Source organism: Vanacampus margaritifer, chromosome 17, assembly GCF_051991255.1.
Source record: "Vanacampus margaritifer isolate UIUO_Vmar chromosome 17, RoL_Vmar_1.0, whole genome shotgun sequence".
NCBI lineage: Eukaryota > Metazoa > Chordata > Actinopteri > Syngnathiformes > Syngnathidae > Vanacampus > Vanacampus margaritifer.
The window spans coordinates 15,927,703-15,947,923 of record NC_135448.1 but is presented as its reverse complement, the minus strand read 5'-3'; the positions used below and the strand labels follow the sequence as shown (position 1 = coordinate 15,947,923).

The 20,221-nt window shown below is 40.6% G+C and overlaps 1 protein-coding gene across 2 annotated transcripts in view; it reads left to right on the top strand.

Annotated features, from left to right (window-relative positions):
- The window catches only part of csmd2 (CUB and Sushi multiple domains 2), a 197,389-nt gene that overhangs the window by 56,474 nt on the left and 120,694 nt on the right, over positions 1-20,221 (top strand). For both annotated transcript variants that reach the window (XM_077549513.1, XM_077549512.1), the window contains exons 4-5: positions 8,464-8,658; positions 14,723-14,930. In XM_077549513.1, coding sequence (XP_077405639.1) covers positions 8,464-8,658; positions 14,723-14,930 — 403 coding nt within the window. The remainder of the gene's footprint in view (positions 1-8,463; positions 8,659-14,722; positions 14,931-20,221) is intronic.

Genomic DNA, 20,221 nt, shown 5'->3' with positions numbered 1-20,221 from the left:
ATTGGCCTGGTCTCGACCGGTCTTGATCCTTTCCGAGACAAGACCGGGTAAAAAAATGCCTTTGATTCCGAGTCCCTTAAAAAGTAGACCAATCTCGAGAACTGCAAAACTAGATGAGAGCAGTCTAAGCTAGAAATGAACTGGGGGTCATTCTTGCTAAAAGGCAGTACAAACCAATCTGCTATTCGTACCCATGTCTAAGCACATACAGAAGCACTGTGCACATTTTTTTTTATAAGAAAAGAAGAATACACCAACCTGTATTAACAGTGGGATGAGATGTTTGATGGTCGGTGGCAGCAGCAGGGGGCTCTGCTCGTATGTTGTGACACAAAATGACACAAAACAAAACTCCACCGCATGGTGAGACCGTGATGGAATGCTGAGTGCAAATTACCCGTGGTTGATTTTGTGGGAGTATCATTTGGCATTCATTTCCGACTGGAGATCAGTACCTTCCATCTTGTAAGTAGCTTATTCTTGTATCCGTCCTTGTATCCGATTCCCAACTACCATGGGCATACCATGGACCAAGTAAGGTTTTGAAGGCATCTTATGAGAACTGAAAGTCAGTTATGTACTGTCCGTCCTTCATTGCTTGAGACTTTGGTTCCCCTTCTACCTATTTCAATCGAACTTCTCTATTCTATATTCTATATTCTCTCTCTCTATTCTGTTGGTTTTCTTACTGTAAACTACTGCTGCACTTCTTATTTAATTTTGATTGTATCTCTTTCTACTCTGTTGTTTTTTCCTTACTGTAAACTGCAGCTGGACGGAGTCCAGGAAAAAGTTCCCCACGGGGAAAATAAAAGTATATCGTATCGTATCGTATCGTATTGTATTTTGCACTGCGTTGGCGCCCGATAGTTTACTGAGTAGTCACGTCAGTTAGACTGATTGGAACGCATACCCATTAACCATATTCTGAGACAGCAGCGTAGGCGACTTTGGTAAACCCCTGTTTATAATTAAGCAGCTGCACAGTAAATCCAATTAAGATTTCAGCGGTGTTATCTTCTGTGATTAAATACCCAGATGGTTATGAACAGGAACGGGTGCATTTTCACCCGGTCTATAATTGATATCAACCAACCGAGCTCCTGCTTGGCTGCAGTATTTAATCATTTATCCTCATACGAGCTTTACTCTAATGTGAAGTCATTCATCAGGGAAGCGTTATCGACCAAGCATCGCTTTGTCCCTCTTCTGGTCCCTTTCAGACCTTATTGATTCACTTGTTAGCCACCTAAATATCAGAGGTCAATCATAAGGTCAAGGAATTGTCTTTGTGTTTTCAAAACAGTAGTAGAATATATATCCTGATGATTGGGTTGATTTCTCAGATGCGTTTTTACATCATATTAAAAATTAATAAATAAAAGTGTGGCGTGTCAGACAGATCTAAGTGAGCCGGAGTGCATAGAGTGGAAAGAATATATTCAAGTGGACACACACTGATGACTCTCCAAGGCTGTGTAGTAGATCTCAGAGAACACCCACAGGATTTGAAAATGAGGAAAAATAGTAATGCCAGCAAATAACCTCTTTTTAAGGCCAGAGTTTGGGGGACATATTAAAATCATTACATGGTGTGCATTTAGGAAGGCCGGGGGTCTTCGACTGCCACCGTTAAATGGGGGGAAAGGCAATTGTGTCCTGATGGTAATGCATCGAAAATGGAGAACGCTAGAGTAGCCGTGTGTGGATGGATTCACTCTCCCCTTCTAACTACAAGCTTTTCAGGGACTAAATGCATAACTGTTGAACAAAAATGGCTTAAATATAGTTGCTAAATGTCATTGGTGAGTTTCTTACTGCCTCAAATAGTACTCCACGATGCTGCATTGACAGCTGCGATAAAAGCAAAACTAGGCACTATTTTGTGAAAATTGCAATCTGATCTGGCCATGACATATGGGGTCCCTCAAGGGTCAATCCTTGGACCACTTTTTTTTCAGTCAAATTCTTCATCATGCAGGATACACAGCTATAGTATATCTATCAATGTCCTCAAGTGACAAGTTTAAATTAAGGTTTTGTCTCTATCTAAAGACTGCATGAACCAACATTTCCTTCAACTAAACCAAAACAAAACTAGAGTAGCTTTTTTGTTGCGTGCTACATGCAGACTGGACTGGACTCCCTCAGAAGAGCATCAAACAGCTGCAGCTTTGGTTCTGACCACAACAAAGAGATCAGAACATATTCTGTCTTGAAGACTTTACACAGGCTTCTAGTCAGCTGTACAATAGATTTTAAAAAAAATATGATACTGGTCTATAAATCACTGCAGAGTTTAGGTCTAAAGTACATTAAAGAAATGCAGATGGGATATAAACCCAGATTAATGGAGATCAAAGTTCAAAGCAAACATGGTGCATCAACATTTAGCTGTTATGCTGCATGCAAAAAAAAAAAAATATATATTTTTTCCCTATACTTATGATTACTTCTACAGTAAATTTTCCCCAAATCATGTTCTTGCACTGTAATGTAAGGAAGGAACTTTTTCTTTCTCTTACTTTGCTTTCAAATGTCAGAATATTTTTTTTTCAAGCTGCCTTGACTTGCCAATGGTACAATGAGATGATATTTCTAATACCTCGTCAGCTGATACCTGCAAGTTTTGAAATATAAATGAATCCCTGAAGAATTGTTGGTGACAGTTACGTGGTCATCAGTAATTTGTTTAAATTTTGCAGTTCAAATGATTCTGCATTCTCTTTTCTTACACCATACCCTAAATACAGTAATAATAATAATTATTATATGTAAATATTCATTACACAAATGCAATACATGCACATCTGAAATGTAATGCTCTCTTGTCACGTCAGCTTGACTTTAAACTCTGCCTGGCACTCACACTGCCATAAACAACATCACATGGTGTTGGTTATTACTGATCTGAGATCCAATACAAATTAAACGCCATGACGCTCGCTAAGTCTCAATAATTTGCCGTAACATCCCCCTAAAAACAAACGCCGGCACAAATCAACAAGATTTAAGTGCACACTCTGGACCAGGAAATTCACTCTACGAAGCTACGCTGGGTGGGGGGTGGGGGGGGGGGTTCGAGGGGTAGAGGACAGTGTGGATTTTAGGGGGGGGTGGACAGGGATGAGCCAAGGCATTGATCAGTCGTTCCGCTTTGCCTTTTTGACCTCAAGCCAGTGTTGCTTTTAACTTAATTAAGGAGATAGTTAATACAATGTCTATTGACATTCTTGTGTTTGTTAATGTGACAAAGACAAGGATGTTTGTGTATGACTGCAAGGAAGATGGCCCGAACTGCTGTTTTGCTATAGACGGGAGAAATTGAGTGCATTGGAACCTTCCGCGCACGGGATTTTCCAGGTTTCCAGCATCTTGAGCAAACCGGTGCATTTTCATTTGCCTCGGCACGTTGACGGTCTGGCACTTCCTGTTCATATATTCTTCTCTGGTGTGCCTCGACTGTTTCCAAGGCAACCTGGCGAGCGAGGGAGAGAAGTCAGGCTGAGGGAGGGGCAAAGCAGGACAAAATGGAAGAAAGCAAGACAGACATCATTCTTGATCATTAGGAAACGTTCTATCTGCACAGCGCAGTTGAAGTCAACGTATACTGTTGAACAGCTGACAAATAAGATGAGGTCTATGTTTTTTTATTTAATACCGGAGTCCATGCTACACAGATGGTGTGACGATTGTGGCTTTCCTTGAGGCTTCCCTCGCTTCACTATCGGTCGTAGCATATTGGATTGGACATGATTTCCTTGTGCAAACATCCTCTCTGCATAATCTTTACACATCACCTCGCCGACCCCGACACTGCATCCTACTCTTTTATTGAATTTGCTGTCAAATGCATGGGAAAGAAAAATATTTAGGTTTTGAGATTTTCTTATAAAGATGCCTCTATATCATTTCCAACACTTATTTTTATAGACCAAATTTAGAGGGTACTCAAAAATCCTTTAATAAATAATGTAAGTTTTGAGCCTTTGTCCAACTCACAGTTGGAGGAATTGATTGAATTGCTGGTTGTCAAAGTAAAATCTGACCATTGAGCTAATGCACCTGCGCGTTGCGATCAATCTCACAATGTCATTCCAAACACATAGCTGGAAGGAGAAGAAGGAAAGTCACGACAACATTTATTTATGCAACTATCACTGCACACAGTTATGAACTACACAACAGTTGGCGTGACTCACTGACATTTACTTATAATTGCAATTTTAGATGCAAATTCGTGTTCGAGACGAAGCTTATTTGCATGAGAAAATTAGTTTTAATTACAGATTTGGCTGATTGGAGGGACATTAGATATGCAAATCTAGATTTGTCTTTCATACAGCACATTATATATTAATTGATAAAAATGTTGAATACTCTGCTGCCACCTGCTGGCCGTTTTTTTTTTATAAAAAACTAGCATTGCTTTAAGCGACCTCTTCATGTCAGAAGCTGTATCAAAACCATCTATATGCTCTAGCATTAAAAAAAACAAAAAACATAAATACGGCAAAAAAAAAACAAAAAAAAAACATTTATTACATTTTTTTTAATTGATTTGTTTGTTTGTTTTTTTAAAAAAAAGGAGAGCAATGATGATGTCAAATCGAATGAACAATACTGAGCTTTCCTGAGAGAAAAAATAAATTAAAAATAAATAAATAAATAAATACGTTTTTGGGAGCACAGAACAAATTATTAAAAATGTATTATTAAATTCTTATGTTTGAATGTGTTAAAAACAACCGTTTTTTGATTGCCGTCCGTAACTGTAACGTTATATAAAGTGTTGATCATTCACTATTAGCCAAGGCAAAATTAAAAATAAGTCAATCGAAAGGGATTTACTTTTGCAGTTAAAATCATTCAAAGTTAAAGGACGTATAGCTATTACATAAACTGGACTCATAAGCAAAGCCATTCAAAGACACCCAGGCAGAACTATCACTCTTGTAAAGTCCAGAGGTCGTCCTGTGAGACCAGTTTCATGCCGTCCAAGTCACCAGAAATAAGAGGAAAATGGGAAGCAAAGGGGATAAAGAAGTGCAGTGGGTGTGATGGATGGCGAGAGCTTCCTTTGTGTGTGAACGTGTGGCTGTGCATGCGTGCGCGCGGGATTTGTGTGCGAGTGTGTGTGCACGTACAGGTTTGTGGGCACTTGATCACCTTTTGCGTGGCCGCTCCGTGTTCCGCAGACAGCGATGCCTTGATGGACGAGGAACATCCTTTGCCGTCTCAGCAAGAGGAAGCGCGTAAAGCGTCTTGACCCCCGGGGACGCGCCATGTCACCGTCTCCCATCCTTGTGAATTATAGAGCTGCCGTGACACCCGAGCCCCAAAGGGGGATAGTTGTTAGGGGGGGGGGGGGGCTTTTCAAGAGTGTTAGAGTCTAAAACTGCAGCATGCTAGACCCTTAAGACACATTGGAACATCTTTGCCAAGTGTTGCTTGTGATATGAAATTCCGTGCAGGGAAGTGATTAATGGTGAATAAGGTGGGCTCGTTTATGCTAATTGGTTATTTTTCGTCTGTGGTGGTTTTATTTTTGTTTATTTTTCTCCCTTGCTTTAATTTAATGTTTTGGTTCAGCAATTATTCATGAACCTCTTGTGTTGTAATGATTGTTAAACCTGTATGATATGTTGCACTGCAAACCTTCATGCCACGTAATTCATATGCTAACCACACAGCTTACTTGTGTAAATGCTAATCTTGTTATGGTGGCGGGGAGGCTGTTATAATAAGACCTTGTTTGGCCAAAGCGCATAATGCATCACACCAGATGCTGGAAAGGGCAGTTTAGAGTCGGAAGGATATCATTAGACAAATGTGTTAAGTATATGGTGAGTTATATGTCTCTTAAATCAACCACTTCTTTGGAAGTATGCATTTAGAATATACGCATTATCATTAATATGACTACTGTTGTGAGAAATAGTATGCAAAGCCTTTGGTAAATTCAATTGGTCCTAAAATGTGACGTGGTATTCATTTTAAGTCATATCAAGAGACAATGCAGTTTTCATACCACACAAACAATACGATGTTTTCACTGAATCCATCATGTCAATTTCACAAAACAGGATGGATAAAATATACTTTCGATGTAATCATTTGTTCAGCCTGTCCCAGAAGAATACATTACCGTACATAATCTTCCCTGATGAGCTTTGTTGTAAGGGATGCCAACGACAGTAATGTACGTTTGTGAACCTCACTCCACTCAAGAGTACATTTGACTAGAGTGGGACCAAATAGGCTCAGTTTTGGAGTTATATTTACACTTGGAAGAGGGTAAAATAAAGAATTGGAAAAAAAAAAAAATACAACTAAAAGTCACTCAAGGGTTGAGGAATTAACTCACTACCTACTCCCTGAGCCACGCAGCTCTTTCTTCGCTCGTGTCAGCTGTAATCTTCGTAAAACATCGTTTTTGGTCTCTTCTTGGAGATATGCAAACAGTAGGAGGGGCATAGCTCAGGTGGTAGTCTGGCAGTCTCCCAAACTGAAGGTTGTGATTTTGTTCCTCAACCCTTGAGTGCCTTTTATTTCATTTTTTTCCCACCTCTTTATTTTACTCTTTTCCAAGTGTAAATATTACTCTAAAACTGAGAGTCTATTTGGTCCCACTTTTGGTCGAATTTACGGCACAAAATTCACTGTATAAGTTGCAGCTACTCGATGGTTCGAGCCTAAGGGTGGGTGGATGTTTCTTACACTTGTATGTTGGGAAAATGAGTATATCCTTTTGTTTTCAAAGATGTCACCTTTTCATTACTTTGGTAAAGGTTCATCGTCTTATCAGTCTATAAAATTTTGTCCCAGAGTTGTTGTTGACATACTTTGTTGTCAAATTTCTGTCTAGATTAGATATTCTTCTTGCGAACAATGTGGTTTGCATCTCCTCGTTTTGTCCATTTTCATGGTCTTCCCTACAGCCCTCTGGAGGTTGTTGTTGTTGTTCGCTAGCAGTTCTTTTTGGGTCGTTCTTTTCAAAATGTTTATGTCCCCGACAGCTGTTGTTTCCTAACTCTACCCATCTGTTGTCCGTTGTTTAATACACCAGTGTTTTTTTTTCTTCTTCAGGGTAATCCCAATAGGCTGTATGAGTTATGGCCAATATTTGTGCAATGTCTCTGATTGATTATCCATTTTCTTTTAGCTACACAATAGCTTGCCTTCCTTCCATAGGCAGCGCTCAGGTTTTCATGTCCCATCTAAAAGACAGATACTGCTGGAGGACAAATGTTCAACCACACAAAAAAGGTGGCAAATATGGAAAAAAAAGTTTCCCATAAAAGTCATTTTGAAACCCTTTATGTGTGGTAAATGTGAATCGATAACGTGGAATGTCCAGAATAAGCTCAGTTGTTCTCAGAAACAACTAATAGACAGACACATAAGGACAGGAAAATGAAGTATTTAAGCTTAATTTCTAAAGAATACAACTAAATGAATCCGAAATGGAAGTAGAGCGAGTATCGTGCTGGAGAGATGCCAGGAAACTGTGTTGCTGCATGAAAGCCATTCTGTCCTCTATTGAGTCCCCGCAGAGACACTGAGTTGCATCCAAAGTCCAGCACATGCTCTGGCCAGCTCGCTCACTTTTGTGTGTAACCACACAGGACTTATAGCGGAAAGTCACAATACACGCTTATGTGCACTGATTTATCCACACACTCCAAAGACCTATTGTTCAGGACTCGGCAAGCTAAGAAGGCGCCATCTTCCGACAAAAATAGTCTGTTTACCGTAGGCACATCCATTTTGCTATTATCTCTTTGACTGCCAAAAACGTTATATACCGTTTAGTAAAATCATATGGAGGAGTGCCAAAGACGTTAACAGACGTTTTTTTTTAAACAAAGGTGAAACTAACCATTTTCTATTGTTGATTACTGAAAAACGGAATAAGGTAGAAACAAACTTTTTTTTTCTGATGAAAGATGAGAGTCCAATCTTTCATTTGGTAGTATGTGTGTTTCCATAGTCCAAACACATAATTTTCTGTGGACCTTGAAAGATCAGTCAAAAATGCTTAAATCGGCTGGCACCCACGGCATCCCTTTTCTGAAAACGTCTGGCAGTCAAAGAGTTAAATACTCACCGAATGGTGCTTGGAAAGCTTCAGTCTTTTTTTTTTCTCACGAGAATGTAATAGCTGAAGCCAAAACAGGTAGAGGAAGTAAAGCTTGGCTGAACTCTACTGAACTAAATTTGCATGGAAGCACATAAGGTCAACAATGAGATGACTTGCATGTGAGAATGAATGAAGAAGAAGAGAGCCAATGTTTTGCATTAATGACTGATGGAGTTATGGTAATTTTCAGCACTGTAATTTGCATAATTTAATTATGCCTTTGTTTTATAATTCATAGTTCATGTTCCTTACATATGATGCAATCCCTGGTGTTTTCAGTGCAGCAGGTTGAACTAAAACGGCTCCTCTGTATCTTCCAGCTTTGCCCAGCTACACTTGCGGTAATCCCGGGCTGCTTCTCAACGGTCACCAGCAAGGGACCACATTCAACATCGGGGACAAAATCCGCTATGGCTGCAACCCGGGTCATGTGTTGGAGGGTCACACAACGTTGTCTTGTCTTGCTACTTCAGCAGGTACTGCTGCGTGGGATTTCCCCCTGCCCTACTGCAGAGGTATGTAACATAGCGGCAGCATGAACATTTTGTCGAATTGTACGCAAAAAAAAAAAAAACGCTGGTAATGGAAACCAGTTCATAGACTAAGGGGCATGGATTACTGTAACCAAGTTGTGCGGTCTGATGAGACCAAGATAAACATATTTTGTTGTGGCGACTGTATTTCTCATACAATCATACAATTATATACATGGGTTACATACAAAAAGAAAAAAAAAGGGACAAGTTTGCTAATGTTTTTGTTAAAATATTTTTCCCAGTAAAGAGAAAATCTTCTTAACTCTTTGACTGCCAGACGTTTTCAGAAAAGGGATGCCGTGGGTGCCAGCCGATTTAAGCATTTTGACTGATCTTTTGACTGATCTTTCAAGGTCCACAGAAAATTATGTGTTTGGACTATGGAAACACACATACTACCAAATGAAAGATTGGACTCTCATCTTTCATCAGAAGAAAAAGTTTGTTTCTACCTTATTCCGTTTTTGAGTAATCAACAATAGAAAATGGTTAGTTTCACCTCTGTTTCGAAACAAACGTCTTTTAACGTCTTTGGCACACTTTTACTAAACGTTATTTAACGTTTTTGGCAGTCAAAGAGCTAACTCCTAACTCTTGTCTAACGTATCCTAAAAAGTAGTTGATTGGGTCGGGAAATCCTTAAAATGAAGGCTAAAGTTTTTTTTTGTCCGCATTTAAAAAGCAGACAAGACAGTGCTATCACATTTGTTAATGGTTCAACTCCATACTTATCTAGTTCTATTTTCCTATTGATAAAATCCACTGGCTAGCTTCCGCACTGTGCTTCTACTGATATCTTATTTAGCATGACAGGACCTCATATGTTAGCTTCCAGTCAGGCGGACATGCCAGTTGCCCCTTCTCACAGTCAGACGGTACCCCTGCAGCAACACCTGCCGGTTTGCGATGTCTGAGCCAAGTTGACAGTTCCGCTTTTTTTTTTTTTTTTGTTGTTGTTGTTGTTCACTGCAGGTGATTATACTGTACTGTCATCGGTCATCTTGTTAAAGGCTGTACTCTGTACGGATGGACTTTTACATGCATGTGCATTCAGTATGCACGTTTACTGCACCTGAATATGTGGCTTATGTCAGCGTGCCTGCCGAGTGGGGAGCTGGGACACTGAGCCATCTGCATCCAGGCCAGGAGTCAGGAAGTCCACACATGAGCGATCACACATGGCCGGCCTCCGCATACATGCCAGAAAATGCAGCTACATGCCTGGACGATGCAAAATTCATACGCATGCATTTGAATAACCATTCGTTGCAATTAATTCGTTTTCTAAATTCAGATTTCGTTTTGCCCTCGTTGTTATTCACCACCAGCTTGCCGTTTAGATCCTAAATCTGCTATTTCATTTTCCTCAACAATGCTCACCCAGACTCCTCAGGCACTCAAGGATGTGATTCTGTCAGCTACTCAGCCAAAATTACATACAAGTTGTTGAGGCTGGCAATTTCCCTGGTGATTAATTCAAGTTTCCCAGTAGCACATGAAATTCAACATGTACGCCGGCGGGCGTCTTCACAATGCATAAGAGAATTTTTAATGACACTCCAGTTACATGCAGTGGCTGCCCATTTGTGTCAGTGCAGAACTCACAATCTGCCGTTTGTAGCGGCTGCCAAATGCTTCTTGCCCAATTCGGACAGTTGACCTATAATTGAGGGTAAGCTATTGGTGGCTTTTACTTTGTGCCCATTTGTGTATGGCTACTCATTTTAATGAGATGCTAAAAGAAAGAGGTGTTAAAAAATGCATTTTTTAACAATTCCCATTACTATAGTATGCTGTGGTTAAGATATGGCAAAGTAAACAATCAATTCAGCTACTGCCTTCCGGCAGGAGATTCAGGGCCCTTCAGAACCAGGCTGAACCGCTACAAGAACTCATTCCTGCCGACATCCATCAAATTACTTAATAACCGACATTAACTAAGTGGTGCAATATATATATATATATATAGGAGTGTGTGTGTATTATTTATTTTTTATATAAATAAATAAATTTATTATAATAATAATAATAATATATAAATTAATTTTATTTATTATTTATTTATTTTAATTATCTCTCTATTCTGTAGTTTTTCTTACTGTAAACTACTGCGGCACTTCTTATTTAATTTTGATTTTATCTCTTTCTATTCTGTTGTTTTTCCCCTTACTGTAAACTGCAGCTGGACGGAGTCCAGGAAAAAGTTCCCCACGGGGAAAATAAAAGTATATCGTATCGTATCGTATTGTATCGTAACAAGATTTATTCCTCATGAGAAGTGTTCATTGACAAACCTGTATTTTGTATTCTGGTGGTTGTCTCCCGGCCTAGAGGTTGTGTGGTCGATCCCACAACCCTTTTACCATGTTGATGCGTCCTTCAACAAATAACCGAACACCCTGATGCCATGTCATCAGTCGTGTCCATGTGAGGCAGGAACACATGGAAGAAACCTCAACATTCTGACAAACCGCGCAACTCCAGCCGGGACATTGCGCAATTCTATATGACAGAATAATGACCCATATGACAAAATGAGAGGGGAAAAATACAGGATCATAGTCACTGCATAGTAACTGACAACATCATCATCACAAGGGACAAATACAGGACAATTTTGTGTGTGTGTGGTGTGGGGGGGCGATTATATTCACGGGATTTTACGGTTTGCCTCCATATCCTCCCTGAGAAACCATGAAATCCTTACCGGCTGCTTGAAACATGCAACCATCAGAAGGAATAATCCTGGCCTTTGTAGAAGACGAGACTGCCTTTGCTAAAATTAAGATGCCGGACCGTACATTGGTTTCCGGGTATCATGAGGCTCACAATGTCTCTTATAATTTCCCTCACACTGCATTTGCTAGTGGCAGATGCAGAATGGCGCAAACAATACAGAGGTGAAGTTTGGAGCCAGATACTGCCCTTCAAGTGAGGGGGAAAGCTAGCCTGTGTAGAATTTCAATGCTCCCCCCTTCATCTACTGTCACTCCCACTGCAACCATCACCCATCACCCCCTCCCGCCATATCCGCCTCTCCTCGTCCCCCAAGCCTTCACTTCTCTCTCCGTCACCTGTCTTCTCCTTCTCGGTGTGCCCTTCTGTCTTGGTTTCCCTCCTATTTAAGTTCACACCTCACAGGTTTCCACTTGTCTGTAAACTCGCTTGCCTTCCCTCAGGGGAGTTGGCAGTTGTGACAAGTGGGATGGATGATCGGCAGGTCCAGTTGGCCACCCATTGATGAGTCCTAAATCAGACTAAGACTAAGACTATGCAATTTAAATTAGTGGGGGGGGGGAGAGTCATATTCACAACTATAGAGTCAATTTGACTCTATGTAAAGTGGGACCAAATAGACTTGGTTTTAGAGTAATATTTACACTTGAAAGAGAGTAAAATAAATAATTGGAAGAAAAAAAAAGTCACTCAAGGGTTGAGGAACGAACTCACGACCTTCAGCTTGGGAGACAGCCCGATTTACTCCATGACCCACACAGCAGGAGCTGTGTGTCGTTTTTGGTCTCATCTTGGAGATAAGCAAACAGTAGGAGGGGCATAGCTCAGGTGGTAGTGTGGCAGTTCGTTCCTCAACCCTTGAGTGACTTTTTTCCCCCTAAACTTTATTTTACTCTCTTCCAAGTGTAAATATTAACTCATTCACTGCCATAAATTCCAAAAAAAAAAAGATTATTAAAAAAAAAAGGCGATTAACATTTTTAATTGTAATTGATCGCATGTCTTCACTAATTAACTCACGATTAATCACAAATTCTATATCTGTTCTAAATGTACAATAAAAAAACTTCTAGGTTTTCATTCTCTTGTTAAAAGTGGGGAAAAATGTTAAACTAATATAAATAGTCGTCAATGGCAATGAATTAATAAAAGAAAAGAAAAGAAAACATTATTAAAAATTTGGGGCGTCAGGCGATTAAAATTTGTAATCATAATTAATCGCATGACTTCACTAGTTAGCTCACATCTAATAACAAATTTTAGATCTGTTCTAAATGTACAATAAAACAATTCTAGGTTTTCCTACTCTGGTTAACAAAATTGAAAAAAAATGTAATTTAGTTTAAATATTTTTTTTACTTCTATAGCCGTCACTGGCAGTGAATGAGTTAACCGGCTTTAAAACTGATATTTGGATGGAGTCAAATCTACTCTTCATAATTTACCGTGTTGTGCATTTTATACCATACACACCTGCGCATCATTATTCTCACATGGTAACTGAAGATGCGATGAAGATATCACTAGCCAGGCAGGAGAGCTATTCAAAGTGTTCTTTGGTATCCGATGGTCTCTTTAAAATACTCTCACAGTGACAAGCGCTGCTTTGATTAACACAAATATGAATTAATCAGGGTGTAATTATGTCTCCCCAAGTTGCATCATGTTGCATCATGCACTCGACCCCCACTTGCGCAATTTTAAAATCAATTTACTCTTCCCTGACCTACATTGATCATTGAGGACGATGGAACAACATGCTCACTGTACGCCTTTGTGTTTGCTTTCCCCTGCAGGGAAGAAGAGAAAAAAAATCGAGGCAAATCTTAAATCACAATGCTGAGCTTGTCTCTTCGTTAAGCTACTTAATAATCAGATATATTTTTCTATACACACACAATTACTGGCTACTGACTTCTTTTAAGCTGCTGAAAAAGGAACACACTGACAAGGTATAACAAAATTAAGTTAAGCATATTTCCAAATGATTTGGATTCATTTTGCTAATTTAGTTAGCTAAACCTTTTAATGTAAAGTTGTGGTCCATTTTTTTTTATTTATAGGACACCCTCCCAATGGTCGGACAACAATGGTGGCCAAATCACTGCCCTCTTTCTCTCAAACCCCTGCTCACAACCCTCTCCGCGTAGAAGTGTCATTTTAATGAGGATGATCCTCTTTACCTCCTCAGACCACAGTATATGGCCTCGGGGTTATCTGGACAACTTGGGGGGAATTGCAGTCATCTGCAGCAGATGATGTCTTGTTGCTGTGGTTGGCGGCGTTTGTCCCACCCTTACAAAGTTGACTGCTGGTTTTGCTTTCCCATGTGGTTGCTGTTTCTTGCGTCTGTGCAGCTCTAAGGTGTTAGCGAATGTCGAGCAGTGGTCGGCACTTCTGTCACTGGCGGATTGGCCGTATTTTCAGCAAGTGTTGCACATTTTCGGCAAGTGCTTTATAACGCAACGCCTCCTAAAAATACACGGTATTTGGTCATCTGCCAACGACGAGGCTGACGGAGAGGTGGAAACGCCCACCTTTGATGTCTAGTATTTGTCACTAAAATATTTGTCTTTTAAGCAGCAAAAGCTTTGCTGTGTAATTCTGAATGCAGGGATGTGATTTTTCCGCTAATTCGCGGAATTCCGCTTTTTTTATCTCCCCCCCAAAAAAAAAAAATTCCGAATTATTATTATTATTATTATTATTATTTTTTTTAGTAGTAGTTCATTGTGTATGCACATGACTCCGACAGATAACATCTTCTGCTATAACAGACATTTGTGGTATGCTCTAATATGAGTTACTTTTCATTTGGTCATGATACAATTATATGTTCATGAAATTTGAACTCTTCAACATTATTTATGTGTTAACTTAGTAATCACATGAGTTAGATATGATGATATTCTCAGTGATAGTTTTTAAAAACAAAGGCAGTCCAATGTTTTTGAATGTGACTGATTTTGAGTTGACTAAAACTGCCATTTTATATGGGATAGTTCAATATACATTGAAAATTTATGCTGTTGTTTTGTCTATTTCTTTGTCATGTTGAGTGCATTGAAAGTACTTAAAAACACGGAAAACCCATGAGCTCCGGGGGGCTTCGCTAGCTAGCCTAGCTGGGTGCCAGCGGCCCCCAGACCCCCGGCTAAATTTTCAGATAATTTCACTTTGGTCAAATCACATCCCTGCCCTGAATTCTGTCAGATGCAGTTTATATGACTTTGAAACACTCAGTTTACTTGTGACTCCCAATGAAAGTTAATTTTGGAAACAATGACTCTGCCTTCCTCCCCCACAGCGGACGACGGGTGCGGCGGAACACTTCGAGGGCAGAGTGGAGTGATCACCACTCCCAATTACCCCGCTGAGTACAACAATAATGCTGACTGCACGTGGACCGTCCTGGCCGAGCCAGGAGACACCATAGCCCTGGTGTTCTCTGACTTTCATCTGGAGGATGACTACGACCTGCTGGAGGTCAGCGGTACCGAAGGCTCGTCGCAGTGGTGAGTAGTCAGCATTTTCATTCGAAGAGCTTGAGCTATTGGGATGCTGTGTGATTTTCAAGTAGGCAGGGAATTGAGTGGAATAATAATCATGGTATTGTTTATATGGGTGGGTGATGTTAAATGTACACAATAAACTTAACAAATGATTGCATATGGCATTCACAGCTTTGTTAATGTTTTAATGCCTCTGACACATACATACACTGTTTTCCTTTCAATTAGTCAAGTCTACTCACATGCTCATCTCTAACAATGAAAAGGTAGGACATGATGTCAATTTAGTCCTCTCGCCATCTGTGGCAGCTCCCACTTGTGATGACGACTCTCTCAGCACAGGAAGTAATTAGTGAGCTCGACACACAAGCATAAGCATGCAGACAGGAGAGGTACGTATGGATGTAGCCGGCAAACTGTACACGATATACAGTATGTTCTAATAGGAGCAGATATGCGTCAAGGATTATGTAAGGGATGAGCTATTCTTTTAAACAAGCGCCGTATGTGGTAAAACAAGAATGAATGAATTTGGCCCAGTGAAGACATTTTCTGGAAATAAGTGCTTTGACTCAGGACTGTCCAACAAAAGGAAACTGCTCAATATAAAAGACACTTTGAATAAGCGCTTGCTTGAGTGAGTGTTGAGCACTTCGCAGACTCCCAGAGGTGGCTGCCGGGCTTCTTTTGCACATCCTACAATGTCATTGGCCTCTTGTCCCAGACTTTGAAATCAGGACGGAATCAGTCATCGCTGTGGCAGTTGTGGTAGTCGTGCATCTGTGTAATTGCTTCACTCAGGGATGTGATTTTTCCGCTAATTCGCGGAATTACGCTTTTTTTATCTCCCCCCCAAAAAAAAAAAAATCCGATTTTTTTTTTTTTAGTAGTTCATTGTGTATGCGCATGACTCCGACAGATAACATCTTCTGCTATAACAAAGACATTTGTGGTATGCTCTAATATGAGTTACTTTTCATTTGGTCATGATACAATGATTTGTTCATGAAATTTGAACTCTTCAACATTATTTATGTGTTAACTTAGTAATCACATTAGTTAGATATGATGATATTCTCAGTGATAGTTTTTAAAAGCAAAGGCAGTCCAATGTTTTTGAATGTGACTGATTTTGAGTTGACTAAAACTGCCATTTTATATGGGATAGTTCAATATACATTGAAAATTTATGCTGTTGTTTTGTCTATTTCTTTGTCATGTGAGTGCATTGAAAGTACTTAAAAACACGGAAAACCCATGAGCCCTGGACCTAGCTGGGTGCCAGCGGCCCCCAGACCCCCGGCTAAATTTTCAGATAATTTCACTTTGGTCAAATCACATCCCTGTTCACTGTCTTAACTCATTCAGTGCCAGCCGTTTTCTAGACCCACATGATATTGTGTTCAATGATAGGCTCTCTTCTTTCATTACTGTAATAAGCAAAATGTGCATTACGTTCAAGTTTGAAAACAAACGGGGATAACAAAATAGCCATTATTTGAATGGCGGCGATTGGAATGCTGAACGTTTGCATAACTGCACACCTTAACGCTTGCAAGCATTGTTTAAATGGCTTTGAGCCTTAAGTGACAAAACCACAGGTGCATTTTGTGCCATTCTTAACTATCCTAATGGAGTTTATAGGCTAAAAAACACCAGCTCGAGAAGACGAAAGTGCACGCTTGTAAACCTCTGTTTATTCTTCCCAATTTCCACACAGACAAGAAAGATCCAAACGGACGCAAAATAGGCTAGAATTTAACATTTCTTTAACACATTTATTTTTGTCAAAACCGAGGAAACAGACGAAAGCATCACAAAGCTTGCTAGCCAACATATGTGTAATGAAACTAATGGAGTGACGGTCATTTAAGAACTTGCCTCTAGTCCCAATTGACCTGCTCAGTGACGATAGATCCTACCCCCGTCTTTACCTTCGCGTCCCGGTGTCCCTCCTTGGTCCAACTCCTGGTAAAGTGCACACATTCAGCCAAATATTAAGCACTTAAATAAGCTTAACTGGAGTGTCCCATCAGACAGCAGTCAGTAACGACACACTATGCATGTTTAACATAGATGAAATAAAAAACATCAACTTTCCAACGGTTTAAATGGTTCAAATCAGAGCTTCCCCCGAGTCCATTCGTTTTCAATGAAAAGTTGCTAGCCGGCTACTTACCCACAATGCACCACGCTGCCGAGATGCGCACTTCGCTTATTAGCTCTTTGACTGCCAAGCGTTTTCAGAAAAGGGATGCCAATTTAAGCATATGGACTGATCTTTCAAGGTCCACAGAAAATTATGTGTTTGGACTATGGAAACACACATACTACCAAATGAAAGATTGGACTCGCATCTTTCATCAGAAAAAAAGAGTTTGTTTCTACCTTCTTCCGTTTTTCAGTAATCAACAATAGAAAATGGTTAGTTTCACCTCTGTTTTGAAAAAAAACGTCTTTTAACGTCTTTGGCACTCCTCCATAGGATTTTACTAAACGTTATTTAACGTTTTTGGCAGTCAAAGAGTTAGCAGAGCTGGCAAAACCGTTATTACATCGCTCCGTCATTGACGGATGCCCACCTTCATAACCTTGCAAAGTCTCGAAAATGACACAAACTGAGGCACCAACAGAAGCAGGTTTACGTCCCTCGATCTGGGTCAGTACAGACGGTCCTTCTCAGTCAGTGTATTTTTACGAGGCTTCGCATCATAAAGCACTCGCCGAAAGGTGGGCATCTGTCAATGACAGGACGATTGCAATGGCAGTTCTTCCCAGCTTTGGTAATTAGGTGAGAATCGCAACATGTCCTCTGACGTACATTGTTGCTTAGCTCGCAAGCCCATATACTTTGATTGGCAGCCCAGCAGAGTAAAGATTCTGAAAAGGCAACAGCGAAAAGATAACCTTGAAAGCTGTCTTCAGGAGCACAGATGCGCATACTGATTAAACGTCACACAGAGGAAAGGTCTAAGCAAGAAAAGAAACCGGATTCATCCTCCGCAAGGAATTACCCTAATAAATCTTGGTGTGCCTACTTGCACAGAGGAACACATTGCTTAACAATTTCATTGTTTGCATCCATATTGATCTTCCCAACCCAACACAGGGAATGTGATGGCAATGTAAATACCCGGCACTCACATACTTATTTGTCCATTGGCCACTAGTTTACTTGGGTTACACTTTGTTCTCACAAATCCCCTTAATGCACTTGCGTATTCCAACAGTACTGGAGATGTTAACTCTTTGACTGCCAAAAACGTTAAATAACGTTTAGTAAAATCCTATGGAGGAGTGCCAAAGACGTTAAAAGACGTTTGTTTCAAAACAGAGGTGAAACTAACCATTTTCTATTGTTGATTACTGAAGAACGGAATAAGGTAGAAACAAACTTTTTTTTTTCTGATGAAAGCTGAGAGTCCAATCTTTCATTTGGTAGTATGTGTGTTTCCATAGTCCAAACACATAATTTTCTGTGGACCTTGAAAGATCAGTCAAAATGCTTAAATCGGCTGGCACCCACGGCATCCCTTTTCTGAAAACGTCTGGCAGTCAAAGAGTTAAAAAGTAACTCCCATCACAGTCTCAGTTCTGAAAATAGTATTAAGAATGTGCTTGAGTCTGAAGTTAAGACTACAATCCTTACATAAGGACATGGCTCGGAAACACAACAACATGCTCGAGTGATTTCCACTGATAGTGCTGAATATAAGAACGTATGTACGTCTCGTTCTCAAAAGTGACGTTCAACTGCAGGAGAGAAAATGACTACAAGGCACAAAGGTGCTTTGTGCAGGAAGTTAATTAAACTATGTCAAATGTGATCAAACACTGAACACAGCGCCGCGTTGATCTGACAGACTTTACAGTGTTTGATGTCTTTAAATCTACGGCTGCGACTCACAACAACAACAGAACAAGGAATTAGTTACAGCTCATCAGGACCGTCTCCTTTAGTATTTACATTTTAACATATTTCAGAAGATGCATTCCATCTATCCATTTTGGTCTGAGTAGGGTAGGAGGGGGGGCAGCACGGTGGCTGACTGGTTAGCACGTCCGCCTCCCAGTGCAGAGGACGTGAGATCGAGTCCGGGCTTCGGCCTTCCTGGGTGGAGTTTGCATGTTCTCCCCCGTGCTTGCGTGGGTTTTCACCGGATACTCCGGTTTCCTCCCACATTCCAAAAACATGCATGGCAGGTTAATTGAACACTCCAAATTGTCCCTAGGTGTGAATGTGAGTGTGGTTGTTCGTCTCTGTGTGCCCTGCGATTGGCTGGCAACCAGTTCAGGGTGTACCCCGCCTACTGCCCGAAGCCAGCTGGGATAGGCTCCAGCACCCCCCGCGACCCTTGTGAGGAAAAAGCGGCCAAGAAAATGGATGGATGGATGGGTAGGAGGGGCAGAAACCAAAGCCTAAAACCCCAGACTTCCCTATGCCAAGACCAGACATAGTGTCTCCAGGGGGTCGTGGGCCTTCCCTGTGGCCTTTTCTCCAGAACCCAGAACACCTTACCAGGGAGGCATCAAAAACAGATGCCCAAGCCAACTTATCAGGCTCCTCTTGATGCGGATGGTTGAGCTTTTCACTTAGGGCAGGGATGGGCAAACTCGATCTTTGAGGGCCGGAGTCCTGCGGGTTTTGGAGGTTTCCCTCTTCCAACACAAGCTGATTCCAATCAACAGGATAGTTATCAGGCTTATGCAGGGCTTGCTGATGAGCTGATCATATATCAGCTGTGTTGGAGAAGGGAAACACGCAAAATCTGCGGGACTGCGGCCCTCGAGGACCGAGGTCAGTAAAGGCCCTGTCTACAGTAGACAAGTAGACTTGGCCTTTTTCTGTCAATTGATTTTATTGATCAGTATGTTTTTATGAAGGTTATGCATCCCAAGGAATTTAAATATTTGTTTTTGCATGGGTGATATATTTTTCCTGTGATTTCATAAGCGTGAGGCTCAGGGGTCTGAAGTTTACTGCAGCAACTTGCTATTTGCGTCAATCCAGTACATATTCACTTTCAAGCTTTTACATTTAAATGCAGCAGGCATTCTTGCCCAAAGCTAGCACTCACTGCCTGCCGCATATTCGTGTAATGTCCATCGTGTAAAGCTGCTGAAATAGTCCATCATTCCCCATGTTAGTATTCCCTGCATAAAAAAAAAATAAAAAATGGCACAAAAGCAGTCATTTCCAACATTTCAATAAGACACCTGAGTATCGGCGGATACTTGCCGCAGATGTGTCTAAATGGAGGCTTGTGTGTGGTAGTGCATTGGGTGTGTACTTG